At 39.2% G+C, this 15,737-nt stretch overlaps 1 protein-coding gene across 2 annotated transcripts in view; it reads left to right on the top strand.

Moving 5' to 3' along the window:
* The window catches only part of GARS1 (glycyl-tRNA synthetase 1), a 51,229-nt gene that overhangs the window by 25,372 nt on the left and 10,120 nt on the right, over positions 1-15,737 (top strand). For both annotated transcript variants that reach the window (XM_060415032.1, XM_060415031.1), the window contains exons 8-12: positions 2,155-2,304; positions 5,963-6,125; positions 7,568-7,732; positions 13,841-13,949; positions 14,721-14,865. In XM_060415032.1, the coding sequence (XP_060271015.1) occupies positions 2,155-2,304; positions 5,963-6,125; positions 7,568-7,732; positions 13,841-13,949; positions 14,721-14,865 (732 nt within the window). The remainder of the gene's footprint in view (positions 1-2,154; positions 2,305-5,962; positions 6,126-7,567; positions 7,733-13,840; positions 13,950-14,720; positions 14,866-15,737) is intronic.

The raw sequence follows: 15,737 nt of genomic DNA, 5'->3' as shown, positions 1-15,737 counted from the left end.
TTATTACTGCATAGGGCAGGAGAGAGAGTTGAAGAATGATTTGAAGGATATTGAACCCATTGTTGAGGGAGACTTTAGAAACCATTTAGTGTAGATCACACTGCCCACTGGAACTTTCTGCAGTGTTGGAAATAGTCTATAAGCTGTTGCTGTCCAATATGGTAGCCACTAGCCACTGCCATGTGGCTGTTGAGCATTTGAAATGGGGCTAGTGCTTCTGGGGAACTGAATTTCTAAACTTATTTATTTATTTTTTGGCCATGCCACATGGCATGTGGGATCTTAGTTTCCCAACCAGCAATGGAACCTGTGGCCCCTGTGCTGGAAACAGATCTTAATCGCTAGACATGTGACTAGTGGCCTACCCTGTTGGACCGGATACATTTAGCTTGTTGATTCATTAAAAGGTGGTTTTTGCAGATAGAATAGAAAACCTGTAACAGTTTGCAGTATGATCCAGAATTTATATGTTCAGATTCTTTGTTCATTGTTAGCAAAGCTAGTCAAAGTATTCCATTTCATAGCCTCAGATATTTTTCTCATGGTCTCATTTTAGGGTAAGACAGGATAGGTTTTGCTAGATAAAACTAGATCATGCTTCCTGGAGTAGAGAGTGAAGAATAACAAACACGAATTGTGACAATGTATTATTGGAGTAAGACAGTGGGCTGGTTTAGGATATTTTGTGGAAAGAGGCAAAGGATGAGCCTTTCATTTTGTTAATACAGAGAGTCATAAAATGGGCCATGACCTGTGACCTGCCTTCCCACTGCTGTGAATTTATCTAAGGAAAGAATTCAAAAGGAAAGGAAGGTATACTTATCAAGAGCATATTAATTAATGATAGAAGATAGTGGAACAAAACAGCAAAAATGTTGTTCAGTAAAGTTCTTGGGGAAAAAATAAAAAACAGCTAATTTTAATATGTCTTTAACTATTCCTACTTTAAAAGAGGATTTTAAAAGATAATTCAAGATAACCTGTGCTCTGAAAGTGGTTTATAACATCTAATTCTTGCTCTATGTCTTTAAGCAGTAACCTAATAGGATTTTATTATGGATGTGAAAACAAATGTGACTACTTTGCCAAAAAAAAAAAAAAATAGAGTATATAAATTGAAAGTAAAAATAACCTATTCATCCAGTAATTTGAGGACTGCTAAATAAATGATAGTAGTTTATTTTAGTAGAATACTCTGCAACTGTTAATAAGAAAATTTTACTGTTTTTTTATAAAATGGAAAAGCATAAAAGAAAGAATTAATAATTTAGTACATTCTACTTAATAAATATGCATAGTAACTGTAACTATGCTTATATTTGGATAAATACCAAAAAATAAAAAGAATTGATATATTAGAGTGAGAAGACGGTAAAATTTTATTTTTTGTTTAAAAATTTTTTTCCATAAAACGTTTTTTTGAAGTAAGTTCTTGAGAGTGCTTTCTTGTGTGATATTTTGCATAGAATATTTTCTGTGAAATTGAAAAGAAAACAATGGCTATAATGGTATATTTGAGTGACTATGTCTTTTTAAAATGTGGAGAAAATCAGAAGCAGCCTTGGGCTGAAAATACAAAATACCACAAAGATTTGATCATTCTGGATTTCCCTATTTCTTTGTGTCTCTGGGTACAAAGAAGAAAATTATATGGAAAGCCTTGAAAATTGCCTGCTGTGATGTAATGGTTTTGTTGAGTGAGTTCTGATGTTAATTGTCAGCCTGTACTGGCTTCTTTTTATTAATAGTTCTACGGTTATGCTTTGATGTGGGTTAACAGCAGAGGGATGCTTAACTTTATTTTTAAAAGGATCTAAAATTGTCATCTGCCTCCAAAGTAAGTGATTAATCAGGAGAATATCTGAAGTTTTAGAGACATCATGAGAGAAGTCATCTTTGATTCACTGGAGTGATGAAATAAAATGACATTTCTAACAGTGGTATTTCCATACCAATCACCTGATACCTTCTCTGTTACCTGTGTGAGAATGTTTGCTACTGAGGAAAATATCTATTTCTAAAACATTTTTAGGGCCCATACAGCTTTGTGTGAATAGTATATTTAGGACTTTCAGGATTTGTATCTAGAATTTCAGATTTATTGGAAAACATGATTTCTTCCTTTGTAACAGACTGGTTTGTTTAAATTTATAGATATTTGAGACCAGAAACTGCACAGGGGATTTTCCTGAATTTCAAACGGCTTTTGGAATTCAACCAAGGAAAGTTGCCTTTTGCTGCTGCCCAGATTGGAAATTCTTTCAGAAATGAGATCTCCCCTCGATCTGGACTGATCAGAGTCAGGTACCACCCATGGTGTTCTGCTGGTGAAATTAGTGAGTGACTTTTGCATTGAAGTGGAAACAAAGGCTTGCTGATTTGAAACAGCTTTCTTCTTGCTTACCTCATTTTTAAACTTATTTCTTTTTGGTCGCACTGGGTCTTCGTTGCTGCTCACGGGCTTTCTCTAGTTGCCGGAAGCAGGGGCTGCTCTTTGTTGCGGTGCACAGACTTCTCACTGGGGCGGCTTCTCCTGTGGCACAGCGCCGGCTCTAGGGCGCATGCTCAGTAGTTGTAGTGCCCAGGCTTAGTTCCCCGCCACTTGGAATCTTCCCCGACCAGGGCTCAAACCCGTGTCCACTGCATTGGCAGGCAGATTCTTATCCACTGTACCACCAGGGAAGTCCTTTCTTACATGATTATATCTTTATTTTTATCCTCCAAAAGTTTGTTTCATGTTTGTTACCTGCAGTTGTAGTCTCTGGGATGATGGGCGGTTTTGAGTGACTGTGTGGTTTGAAGGGAAGGGGTGAATAGCTGACGTTTCACGTCTGCTCCAAAATGATCCTTTCCCCTTGTTCATGTTCCGTTTTGAGGATGGCAAGATCTTGATTGTCAACGCAGGCATTTCCTGGAAGTGGTGGTGGAGATGAGAGTAGGGTGATTTAGAAGGAGGTGAGGGTTATGGCAGGAGGGCCATCCTAGGCATCCAGGGCAGACAGTATTGCTGGTGTTGGGGTGAGGGTGTTTCAGTAGCCAGCTGGTATTCCTCCACATATTTGGGGCACCTTTATGACAGAAAGTCCAGCTGGCAAGCCTGCTTCTGTCTGCTCTAGTTCAGACAGTCTCTTGTCCCTATTCTAATAACCTCCCTTTGTCAGATGTATCCAGGAATGTGCAGGAAGGCGTCTTGGCCCTGCTGAGTTATGTTTTTCTCATTATGAGTTAGCTATTTGTGACTTAGGTTTTTTGCAATTTCTGTACATTTTCTTAGTGATATTTTAAGGTAATAAATTTAATATAAAATGGGCTGTGTTGGTAAACTTCACTTTCTTTTTCTTAGACTCCAGAGTATTTTCCACAGCCCCAGCAGCCCACCCACTTCCTTTGTTCTCTTTTTGTCATGCTGTGCTTAGTCTTCCAGTTGTGTCCGACTCTTTGTGACCCCATGGAGTGTAGCCCGCCAGGCTCCTCTGTCCGTGGGGATTCTCTAGGCAAGAATACTGGAGTGGGTTGCCATGCCCTCCTCTAAGGGATCTTCCTAACCCAGGAATCGAACTGGGATCTCCTGCATCACAAGCAGATTCTTTACCAACTGAACTATGGATCTTACTTGCTGAAATTACAAGCATCAGGCATCGCATATCCCTCCTATAACTATCAGAGCATGCAAAGCCCCTGCCTAATCTTATGAGTCCTGGTGACACCCTCTGAGGAGATGCTCCTATGTTCTCACCAGACTTTATCTTCAGGCCTATAGTCCCTTCAGCTGAATGGTCTAGGAAAGGGAGAGTTCATGAGGAAGGAGCTTGTACAACTTAGAGAAGTGGAATGGGGAGGACCTGCTGAGCCTTGCTGCAAAATGAAAAATAGTGCTAAATTTTCACTGGGTATTGTAACATTGACAAACTTGTCAGACTTGAATTTGTCTTATTTCTCAGTCTCTGGGTTTCTCCATGTCTTTTTTCCTTTTGCTTTTGGAAAAGAAAGTGTCTGCAAGCGTGCTTTCAGAATAGCTGTCTGAGACTGAGCTTGTCTAAAGCCAGTGTTTTGGAGAGGGTTTACATCAAAGAGAGTAACCATTGAGTGATTATAAAGGACCATGAATTAAGGCAAAACTTGGGGCCTGTGGAATAAAAAGTGATAAGCAGGGAAAGCAGTTTAGAACAGAGAAATTGTCCCAGGAGTTAATGGGGGAAAGTCCACTGGGGCTTCCTGCCATTTTATTTCCTGGTCTTCTGGATTTTGGTTGATTTTTGTCATGTGCCTTTGCAGAATCCTGGTGGAAATCCATTCATCCTTCACAAGTCAGTATCTCCATGGTTTTTATTCCATGGTAGGGCTAGGACGGAGAAGGCAATGGCACCCCACTCCAGTATTCTTGCCTGGAGAATCCCAGGGACGGGGGAGCCTGGTGGGCTGCCGTCTATGGGGTCGCACAAGAGTTGGACACAACTGAAGTAACTTAGCAGCAGCAGGGCTAGGACTTGTTTAATGTTTCAGCTTCTTCTTGACTTAGAGTTGGCAGGTGGTAAGTCTTTGTATAGCTGTGATCCCTTTCGTTTAGGTGGGGAGTATCAGTTGTCCATATGAAATTTTTTAAAATTAAATTTCATTTTGATTGTCTGGCTCTGTCTTCTAGTCTGATGACTATTTTGTCTCCATAGTTCAGGTAGAGTCTCTGAACTCAAAGACGAGAGACAGCTGATACAGCCAGTGCTTGTGATGATCTCCGTCTCCTGTCTGTGAGCTTGGATTAATTGACAGGACTTTGGCAGCTGATTATCTGGGGATTCTGGGCAGGGTCTTTATTTTGATCTGCCCTTCATTTTAGGTGTTCTCTTGCTGTCGTCCTGGTTGGAAGCTTTGTAAGGACAGACATCAAGCTTCTCTTGTCTGTCTCTCATTGCTATGCTTGCAGAAGATGTTTGATAGCTTTTGAAAGGCAATGAAGATATAGGTGCTGCTGGACTGAACAAGAGATGACATTAAAAAGTAAAAGTAAAAAAAAAAATCAAAGCTCTTTTGCAATGCATTTCATGTATTTTTAGGACCCATTTAAGCAATTTTTCATTACTTCTAAAACATCTGAGATAATCATGGAAGTACCCTAGTAAATTATGTATGTGTGTTTTAAAAGAAGAGAGATTTGATTTTGACTCATAAAATTAACTTAAAACATTCCCCCCCCAATAGCTACTAAATTGCCATTCAGGGAAATCTTTTTGGGAAACCATTACTATGTGCATATTTATCTCATCATTATGCAGTTCGTTTGATGTTAGCTTGTTCAATTCATGCTTTACGTCCTCTGCCTTGAATAACACATCATTTAGGAAGCTGTTAGTCTAAAGACACCAACTGTATGGTGCCATCATCAGTCATTTACTTGTTCAGAGCAATAAAAAGGAAGAAATCAGACTGTTATAAAAGCTAAATTCACTTTTAATTGCCATTCTTTGAGAAGTAAATATCAGGCACTTCATTTAGTGTGCATTAGTAAAGACTTGCCAGTGCTTTAAGGAAAATGGTTTTATTTGGAAGGCACTATTCAGTAACTCATTTTTTGTGTGTGTCTGACATTTGCTCAGATTCTCTTAAATTTTATTTTTTAAAGATTGTTTTTTGATGTGGACCATTTTTAAAGCCTTTATTGAATTTGTTATGTTATTGTTTCAGTTTTATGTTCTGGTTTTTCGGCCAGGAGGCATGTGGGATCAAGATCAAGATCACTCCCAACCAGGGAGTGAACCCACATCCCTGCATTGAAAAGCAAAGTCTTAACCATGGGATCACCAGGGAAGTTCCTGGGTTTTCCTAATTTAGAAAAAACTGTATCAATCTGTTCTTTAACAACTATTTTCCATATCATTCTGTGTTATTGTAAAATGAAGTTTAAAATAAGGGCTTTGTTCATTTTTTTTAAGTGTGCCACTTTTATCCTTTATATTTTTGCTTTCAGAGAATTCACAATGGCAGAAATTGAGCATTTTGTAGATCCCAGTGAGAAAGACCATCCCAAGTTCCAGAATGTGGCAGACATTTACCTTTATTTGTATTCAGCGAAAGCCCAGGTCAGCGGACAGTCTGCTCGGAAAATGCGCCTGGGAGATGCTGTTGAGCAGGTAAGATTCCATAGATAACTTAATTTAGAGCATACTTCTTCCTGGAGTTCAGCACTTAGCAGATTCTGTGTACTGGATGATAAAATGTTTTGACAGTCACTTTATTTTGATACAGTATGTGGTTTGTTTTTTTTTTTTTACAGTATTTATTACACACTGTTTTTATAGTGGGAGGGAATTACCTGAATATGCTAATGTGTGGGCCATTGGGACTAACATGAAAAAAGTTTAGTAGGGCATGTGGAAGAACTTTGTTGGTTTGAGTTGTACCGCATCAGTTTTGTTTTTTTTTTTTCTTGGCCACACTCGTCTTCATTGCTGCATGCAGACTTTCTCTAGTTGCGGTGTGGACTTCTCATTGTGGTGGCTTCTCAAGCTGTGGAACACGAGCTCTAGGGTCTTAGGCTTGTGGAGTTGTGGTGTGTGGGCTCAGTAGTTGCAGCTTGCAGACTGTAGGGCTCAGACTCAGTAGTTATGGCACACCAGCTTAGTTGCCCCACAATAGCTGGAGTCTTCCCAGCCTAAGGATCAAATGTGTGTCCCCTGCATTGGCAGGCAGATTCTAACCACTGGACTACCAGGGAAGTCCCCCATCAATCTGACTTTTAACAATCTGGACTGCTTTTGGGGAGACATTTTGACTTACAGGAAGCAAGCCCTTTATTTTAAACTCCTTTGTATTACCCATAACAATTGGGATAAGGGCTTGCATATAATAGAATTTCTCTATGATTATTTGCCTAGAGAAATGAGTGAGTGAAAACTTGGTAACAGTAGTTGCTGCCTAATAATGGAATGAATTGCCCTGGGAACAATGAGCTTCCTGTCTGAAAATATTCAGGTGGAGGCTGAGTGATAATTTGTCAGCCATTTTGCAGAGAAGAGCCCTGTAGGTGGTAGGAGATGGGGCTAGACGATTTCTAAAACCCTTCTGTACTAAGGTTGTAAGGGGATTCATACTATATGGGGTTCACAAATTTTAGTGGATAAGAATACATTAAAGTCCTTTCAGCATGTCTTATGACTTTTGTTAATTCAGAAGGAATATATGCCATTCCTTAGGGTCATTACTGTGAATGTCATTTTTAGTACTGTAGATTTAGAAGGTATGAGGTAATAGGCTGAATTTTTGCTGACCCAGTGAGTATGGTGGAAAGATTTTGAATGACATCATTCATTATTATCTGCTTGTTAATCTTGACAATTAAACTTTTGAAAATAGCCTTAATCACATTTTTGGGTATTTCAGATCATTCTGAAAGCTGTACACATTAGCTTGCTTTGTGTTTCAAAGATTTTTCAGTAGATGATAAATAACTCAATGGAAAATGGTACCTTGGCCTTCAGAAGCCTTAATGTTTGTGATTTTTTAAAATTCCTCTGTGCTTGTTTGCATGTTGCTTGCCTACTTACCTATGAGTTTATTTATTCATTTATTTTAGGGTGTGATTAACAACTCGGTGTTGGGCTATTTCATTGGCCGCATCTACCTCTACCTTGTGAAGGTTGGAGTCTCTCCGGAGAAGCTCCGCTTCCGACAGCACATGGAGAATGAGATGGCCCATTATGCCTGTGACTGTTGGGACGCTGAATCCAAAACATCCTATGTGAGTAGAACGCAGTGGCTCTAACCACGCGATTTTCACGTTAACTTGGACGCATAGATGTCAAAGCTGCCTTTTATGTGCTTCTTGTCAGAGTGGAACAAAAAGGAAAGAGATCTCTTCCTGAGCAAAATGGAAAAAGTAGTTGCCCCGGTGTGCTCTCATAAGAGGGGGCTACCCTTATGTCCCAGGATCCCTTTGTAGATATGGATGGCTTTTACAGAGAGAGAGAGAAGGCTGGTGACAGTGTGTTCCTGGCATGTCCTTTGCTGGTGTGGGCAGTGTGATTGGTGACATGCCTGAACACAGCTAAGATGGAGTGGCCACCTTCCTAACCCCCGCAGATACTGGAAGTGGTGACCAGGCTGAGTAAAGAAGCCCATAGTGCTCTTCGTTTGGAGAGCTGTTTGGTAAATTTGGAGGATAGACTAGGAGATTCTGATCTCTTATTTACGAACTACCTTTTTTCAAATTCTGTGTATTTAATAATAATTCAGAGAAGACCTCCAGGTTACCTCTTCACTGTTCCTTCCCCCCCTCCACCCCCCAGACGTGAACATTAGTACTAAAGTCTAGGATTAAAAGGCATTTAGATATAGGAGGTGCTTTAGCATTGGTAGCAGTGGGAACAGGGCAGCAACCACAAGAAGCAGGCCCCAGAGTCTTCTGCATTTCCTTTATTTGGTATTGGAGAGACTTCGCACCCATACAGAGACTTAACTCAGGGTCCTTGATTCTCACATGCCCTTGGTTTCTCTTAAAAAGTAAAAATTGAAAAGTGCCTTTCTTTGAGAAAATAGGTTCTTTTTTTTTTTAATTAAAAAAAATTTTTTTTAATGGTACTGAAACTTCTATTTGCAGAGCAGGAATAGAGCTGCAGATGCAGAGGACAGACATGTGGGCACAGGGTAGGAAGGAGAGAGGAGTGTTAACGCATCTACACCACCGTGTGTGAAATAGACAGCTAGTGGGAAGCTGCTGCAGAGCACAAGGAGCTCAGCTGGGTGCTCTGTGATGTCCTGGAGGGCTGGGGCGAGGGCAGTGGGAGGGGGGCTCACAAGGGAGGGGATATGTATATACTGAGGGCTGATTCACATTGTTGTACAGTAGGAGCTAACACAGCGTTGTAAAGTAGTTATCCTCCAGTTAAAAAAAAAAGTCATTTAAAAAATGGCAACCTTTTTTTGTAAAACGGAAAGTGAAAAATAATTCTTTAAGTGTGTTATATAAAAAGTGAAACTTCCAACTGTGCTCCCCAAGAGTATTCCATGTCTGTTTTCTCAGTCAGGGCTCAACATTTTCCGTAGTAAACACAGTAAGTGTTTTAGGCTTTGTGGATCTCTGTGGCTCTCTTCTGTTTTTTGTGTTTTCTTTTTTTAAAAACCCTTTAAAAACATAAAAACTGTTCTTAGTTTCATGACCCTTGATTTGTCAACCCCTATTCAAAAGTAATTTTATATGCTTTAAAAACATATACATAAGTGACAGATAGCCAATAAACACTTGAAAAGATGCTCAACATCACTCATTATTAGAGAAATGCAAATCAAAACTATGAGGTATAGTAGAAACCAACACAAAATTATAAAGCAATTCCTCACTAATTAAAAAATAAATAAAATGTTTTAAAAGTACGCATGTGTATATGCATGATAAATGCATATATCTGTAGTGACTATTATTGATATTGTTTTTAGCATATACTCTTAACTTTATTGAATTAGGAAAGAATCTGTTTGGTTTTTCTTATTATGTTAACTTTATTCACAAACTTACTTGACATATGTTTGCTTAAATGATAGTGGTAATTAGTTTTGGATTATAGGTGATCATTAGTTTCTTTATATGTACTAGATATTCTGAAGTCTCTCTTTATTTTCAAGTTAAACCAATAAAGTGTTTTCTGTGAGAAGATTTCAAGCTAAACCAGACCCAGATTCTTGCTGTTTTCAACTTAGATTCTGAATCCTGCCTGAATGGCATTTCATTTGTTTGATCATTCGGTATTTGTAATTGTTAAGGGCTATATACCATTCTAAGTGTATCAGCCTGTGTAATCCTCACAATAATTCCATTCATTGGTTCTATTTCTCAGGAGACTGAAGTGCTGAGAAGTTAGTTGATTTGCCCAAGTCTCAGCAAGGGAGTGGTGGAGTGGGGATGTGAACCAGGGCTGTCTGACTCCAGGCCCCTGCCCTTAACCATGGTGCTACACTGATTTCATAAACCCTGCTGCACTCCTGCTCATCCTTTCTGAGTGTCACTGTGAGCTGTGGCCAAACCCTCAAGGATGGGAAGTCAGAAAATGTGGGTCTGAGAAGTCCTGAGGATGGAATATACAGCATGGTGACTATAGTTAATAGTACTGTATTGTGTATTTGAAAATTGCTTAGACAGTAGATTGTAAAAGATCCCATCACACACACAGACACGTGATTATAACTGTGTGTGGTGATGGATGTAACCTAGACTTATTGTGGTGATCATTTAGCAATATATACAAATATCAAATTGTTACATTATACACCTGAAACTAATATCATTGTGTATGTCAATTATATCGAAATTTAAAAAAATTAAAGAAAAAATTAAAAAGAAAATGTGGGCCTAGCTTTGAGATTAGGCCTCACATTTTGTGTAAGATCATAAGAAGACTGGACTCAGTTCAGTCGCTCGGTTGTGTCTGACTCTTTGCGACCCCATGAATTGCAGCACGCCAGGCCTCCCTGACCATCACCAACTCCCAGAGTTCACTCAGACTCATGTCCATCAAGTCAGTGATGCCATCCAACCATCTCATCCTCTGTCGTCCCCTTCTCCTCCCGCCCTCAATCTTTACCAGATTCAGGGTCTTTTCAAATGAGTCAGCTCTTCACATGAGGTGGCCAAAGGATTGGAGTTTCAGCTTTAGCATCAGTCCTTCCAATGAACACCCAGGACTGATCTCCTTTAGGATGGACTGGTTGGATCTCCTTGCAGTCCAAGGGACTCTCAAGAGTCTTCTCCAACACCTAACCAAAAGCTCTGAAGTAATAAACTTTTAAGAAGAGGGGGAAATGCTTTTAGAGACTTGAATATTTTCTTTTTGTGTGCTTCATATTGTATTTTTTTAAATAAAAAAGCTACTGATACAGTTAATGCTCTAACCTTTTCTTCTCCCTCGTAAGGGGTCACCATGATTTCAAAATTGTTGTCTACCATTCTCAGGCATATTTTTGTAGTTTCACCATTTAGTACATAAATATCTTCATCAATATCTTTAGTAAATGATAATGAGTAAGTATATGTTTAAGAACATAGATATACTAGTTGGCATCTTTAGTGACTCAGATGATCAAGTTACATATTTTTAGCTTTTTTTTCCCCCGTTAATTCCTGTTTTGTTGTTTTTATGTGCTGGGGTTTCTGTGCATATATTAGTTTTATTTTTGCCTCTTTGTTTGAAACACCCCATGTGGTAATATGTGCTTGGAAAGCTTATTAGGTGTTACGGTTGAATTTTCCCAAACTCTGGATCAAAGGCAAAAATAAGTATTTATGAGAAGGACTAACTAGACATCTGCTGAACTAATAAGCCTTTTGCCTCTTTGGTTCTTACTCAAATAACAGGTTCTTAAGAGTCTTTGAAAACACTTTAGATTGTGCTTTTGAAAAGTGACTTGGGCAATAATAAGAAATGGAACCTGCCACTGCTGTGATAGTAGTGCTGTTATTAAGTTTTATTCTGTGATCTAAACAGTACCTGTTCTTTACTGAATTTTCTTTTGTTGGGTAGGAAACTGGATTGAGTACAGACGCCCACATTTGTGGCCAGCTGAGATGTGTGTTAGTATAGTCATCTGATGCCAAGTTTTGAGGGCAGTAGACACTTCGTACAAAGAGAATGCAGTCATCCCTCAGTGGCTGCTGGGGTGTTGTTCCAGGACCCCCACCGACACCAAAATCCTGGGATGCTCCAGTCTCTTACGTAAAAAGGCTTAGTATCTATGCAGACCCTATGCACATCCTCCCATACACTTTAAATTAGCTAGGTTACTTACGATACCAAACATACTGTAAATGCTTTGCAAATAGTTGCCAGGTTTGCAGCAAAGTTTAAGTTTTTGTAACTTTCTGAACATTTTTTTTTAAATACTTTCGATTCACAGTTGAATCTGCAGATGTAGAAGCCACAGATACAGAGGACTGGCTGTATTGCTGGGTGTTAACACTTAAATATACCCTTCAGAATCTACTTACAGTTTTTCAAAACCTTTTTAGAGGGAAAAGGCCAATAAAACAATGAAGTAACAACATGAATAAAGTTCCTTTGTCCTCTTTGTCCATCTGTCCTCTCTGAGCTAAGTTTACATTTGTATGGTTTCTTCTTTGACCTTTCCATGTGGTGAGTACTTACACAGAGTTTACCCACTTAAATTAACAGATTAAAAAGAAGAGGAAATAGATGACATTTCATATATTTGTGTTCCAGTTTAATAACGTCTTTCCAGTATACAAAAATCGAGTGTGACTTTGGTACCACCATCATTGTTAGGCCAGCGTTTTGACATTCCTCTTAGTTCTTAGGTTTTCCCTTGATCTCTGAGTGCTGGTTTTGGCATATGTCCATTCTGTGTAGCCATCAAGGCTGATGTGATGCATTAGCACGCTGTTCATTTCCTCCTCCAGTGTAGTCTCGCTGTTTTTCTTTTTCTTTCTTTTTGAATGATTCAGATAAATGTATACATGCTGTATTATTTTCCTTATAATTTCTCATAAATATCTTCCAGTGAAGAGTTACAAGCGAGACTGTAGGTGCAGGGCATGCTGTGATATAACTTAAGTCCCAGTGGATTTCCCCCCACAGGTGTTACTGTCGTATCTTTGTCACTTGCGTTCAGAGTGGCCATCGCCACAGCACCCTAATAGCATGTTCTTTCTGCTGCTCTTCTGCTGTAGTGCCATGATGTCTGTGGTAGTGTCTCCTCCTCCCAGCTTACCAATGCCTTTGGTGAATCCCTGCCTTCCTGCCTGCAGCTATTATTGACCTTATTTTTCATCACCTGTGTTGGTCTCTGAACCCACAAGAGATTTTCAAGGGGCTGATTGGGTCACTCACCCTTGACTGTTGTTTTCCGTGGTAAAGACTGGTAAAACCCTTCTTCCTCTTGACTGTCTTCCAAGCTTTTAAAAGATTATGAAAGTTGTTGTCCTTCTCCACAAACTTTTTTTTGAGGTGAGCACTACATTTAGATTTGTGGATGCATATGTTCTGCGCTGACTCACAAAAGGGAGCTTGGTTGACCCCTGGGTCCTCCACGTGAGCGGCAACAGGAAGTATCCGGGAGTGTGCTGTTGTGTGTGTCCTGTGGAATTCGGGAGGTCGACTTCTGGCCAGGACTGTGATTTACTTGCTAGTGTAGAGCTCTTCTGAACTAGCCATGCCCTTCTCTTTGGCAGTTCTTAAAAGTGCACAGAGAGTAATGACTTTGTAGGTGGAAATTCTTTGATTTGAGCCAAAGTGCTAACAATACAATTGTATGGGCAGGAGGGAACCATTACAGTCGTCCTTGGGAATCCATGGGCATTGGTTCTAAGACCCCTTGCTGCTGTTGCTCTTGTTTGGTTTCCCAGTTGTGGACTGCAGCATGCCAGGCCTCCTTGTCCCTCACCATCTCCTGGTTTGCCCAAGTTCATGTCCAGTTTATCGGTGACCCCTTGTGGATGCCAAAATCCATCAATGCTAAAGTGTTTTACGGAACAGAGTGTTGTGCTAGTGGTTTCTACCAGATTCATTTTGACTTCTGGTCAAAAATTTGAAAGAGATCTACAAGTTTTGTTTAGGTTCACATTTTATTTCCTTAGCTAAATCCCAGCAAATACTAGTTTACCCCCACATTCACAATATGGCAAAATAATTCTGTCCAGAAAATAAAAAGACTATTTTGTGTACATGTGTGGATTATATTTTATAAGATTGCTACTGCTTGATGTATAAAACTGTACCCATTTCAAACATTTGTAAAAGTTGAGTGGAAATTCTGTAGTTGAATTATTCATGAGTACGTATAATCTGCATGCATTTGTGAATGAACCTTGTGTGAGTTACGGATGTTTATTATGTCTTCTTAGGGCTGGATCGAGATTGTTGGATGTGCTGACCGTTCCTGTTATGACCTGTCTTGTCATGCGAGGGCAACCAAAGTCCCACTTGTAGCTGAGAAACCTTTGAAAGAGCCCATATCCTTTCTGGTCACTTCTGCAAATCAGGAGTAAACATCTTGAAAATGGATAAGTTCAAGACTGTACCTTGATCTGTGGATAAGCTGAGATGTTTTGGCACTTTATTTAAACCAGTCATTTTATGCATCTCACTGTTCCTTTCTTGTTCTCTTTACCTGTAGTCTAACATGTGCCCACTCAGTGTTTGGTCCTTGAGAGAAAAATGCTCTGTATCTCTCAGGATGTTGACCAGTTTTTCTCAGCTGTTTCCAACACCTGTGTCTGTGTACATGCTCTTTAGATAAAGGGTGCTTGGTGAATGTTTTCTCTGTTAAAAGATGAATGCCCTTTTATGATGAAATAATATATCTCATTTGATCTGTAGATCAGCAAAGGAGAAATTTCCTTCCTTTACCAGACAATGAGATTGTAAGTTTATCTAAGGGCTAGAGTGGTGACAGGAAGTAGATCCTATTGTGCTGACATAAAGAAACAAATGAATTGTTATCAGAGTTCATTATGCTATGTATTGGGTTTATTGCTGATTAGATAATGTCCCTTTATCTCATTGTAACTTTGGAAAAGTCTTTTTTGATGATGTTCACTTATTTTGAGTGGGGTTTATCTGAATGATTTTATGAGTAGTTGTTTTGTCTTGTACTTGAAATCAGCATAAAGAGGATCTTGGGAACTGGTAGTTGTTTTAAGTCAATGAAGGCTTGTCCTCAGAATCATTTCTGGAAGTACTGGGGCAGTTCTGTAGCTTTGTATTCCTTGACCCCTTCATACAAAACAGTCAGTGTTGTTCAGTTTGAACCCAATAAGGGAGCAATTGGTAAGGCGTATAAGAAGGATGCAAAGCTGGTGATGGAATACCTTGCCATTTGTGATGAGTGTTACATTACAGAAATGGAGAAACTGCTGAATGAAAAAGGGTAAGTTTTAAGATGTGTACTTTAACATGGGCTCCAGTCAGCCATGTTCTCTTTGCCATGTTTTGAAAATTAGGGGGACATTAGTTTCTTTATAAATTTTTGCAAGTGAGTACCATCTCTTGGCTACTTTTGAGGGACTGTTTGTTGAGATTTTGGCATTGAGGCCTGGAAGTAGACTTGAAATGGACTACAAAGACCTTTCTTCCTCCCAATAACCTTCTTAAAGGAGGAAACTTACCCACGGTAATTAGAAACTCCATCTATCTCTCAAGTCAATACCCTTTTTCTGAGTTTGGAGTCCTGAGCATAATTGTTGTAAGTATAAAAGAAAAACCATAGAGAAGAATCTCTAAAGGAATTCAACAAAATTCATTAAACAATGTAGAATTTACTATGTCTGGCAAACAATGAAAAAATCTCTAGCCATATGAAAAAGCATGAAAAGACCCAAAATAAGGAGAAAAATCAATCAAAGAAATACCCAGAAGTGACAAGCATCATGGAAATAATACAGAAGGATGTTAAAACCGTGTTCGTGTGCTCAAGGTCATAAGAGAAAACATGAACATATGAGGTGGAAAATGGAAAAGTACATATGTTAAGAAACCAAATGGAACATCTAGATAGAGGTGATATCACAAATGTAATTGTGTGTACTTAGCCACAGTACAGTCTAATGAAATCTTCTCAGGTTCTTACAGACAAAAGCCTATACCCGCCAAAAATGTCTTTTCAAAAAAAATACTTTAGGAAAAAGAAGAGAGAATATTTTCAGACAGAAAACTTGGAGGATACATTGTCAGCCAGAGTTACACTACAGGAAATGTTAAAGGAGTTCTTCAGGCAGAAGTGTGGAAACTTAGACCTACCCA

Source organism: Ovis aries, chromosome 4, assembly GCF_016772045.2.
Source record: "Ovis aries strain OAR_USU_Benz2616 breed Rambouillet chromosome 4, ARS-UI_Ramb_v3.0, whole genome shotgun sequence".
NCBI lineage: Eukaryota > Metazoa > Chordata > Mammalia > Artiodactyla > Bovidae > Ovis > Ovis aries.
Note: the sequence above shows the minus strand (reverse complement) of the source record. Positions and strands in the feature narration are given on the sequence as shown.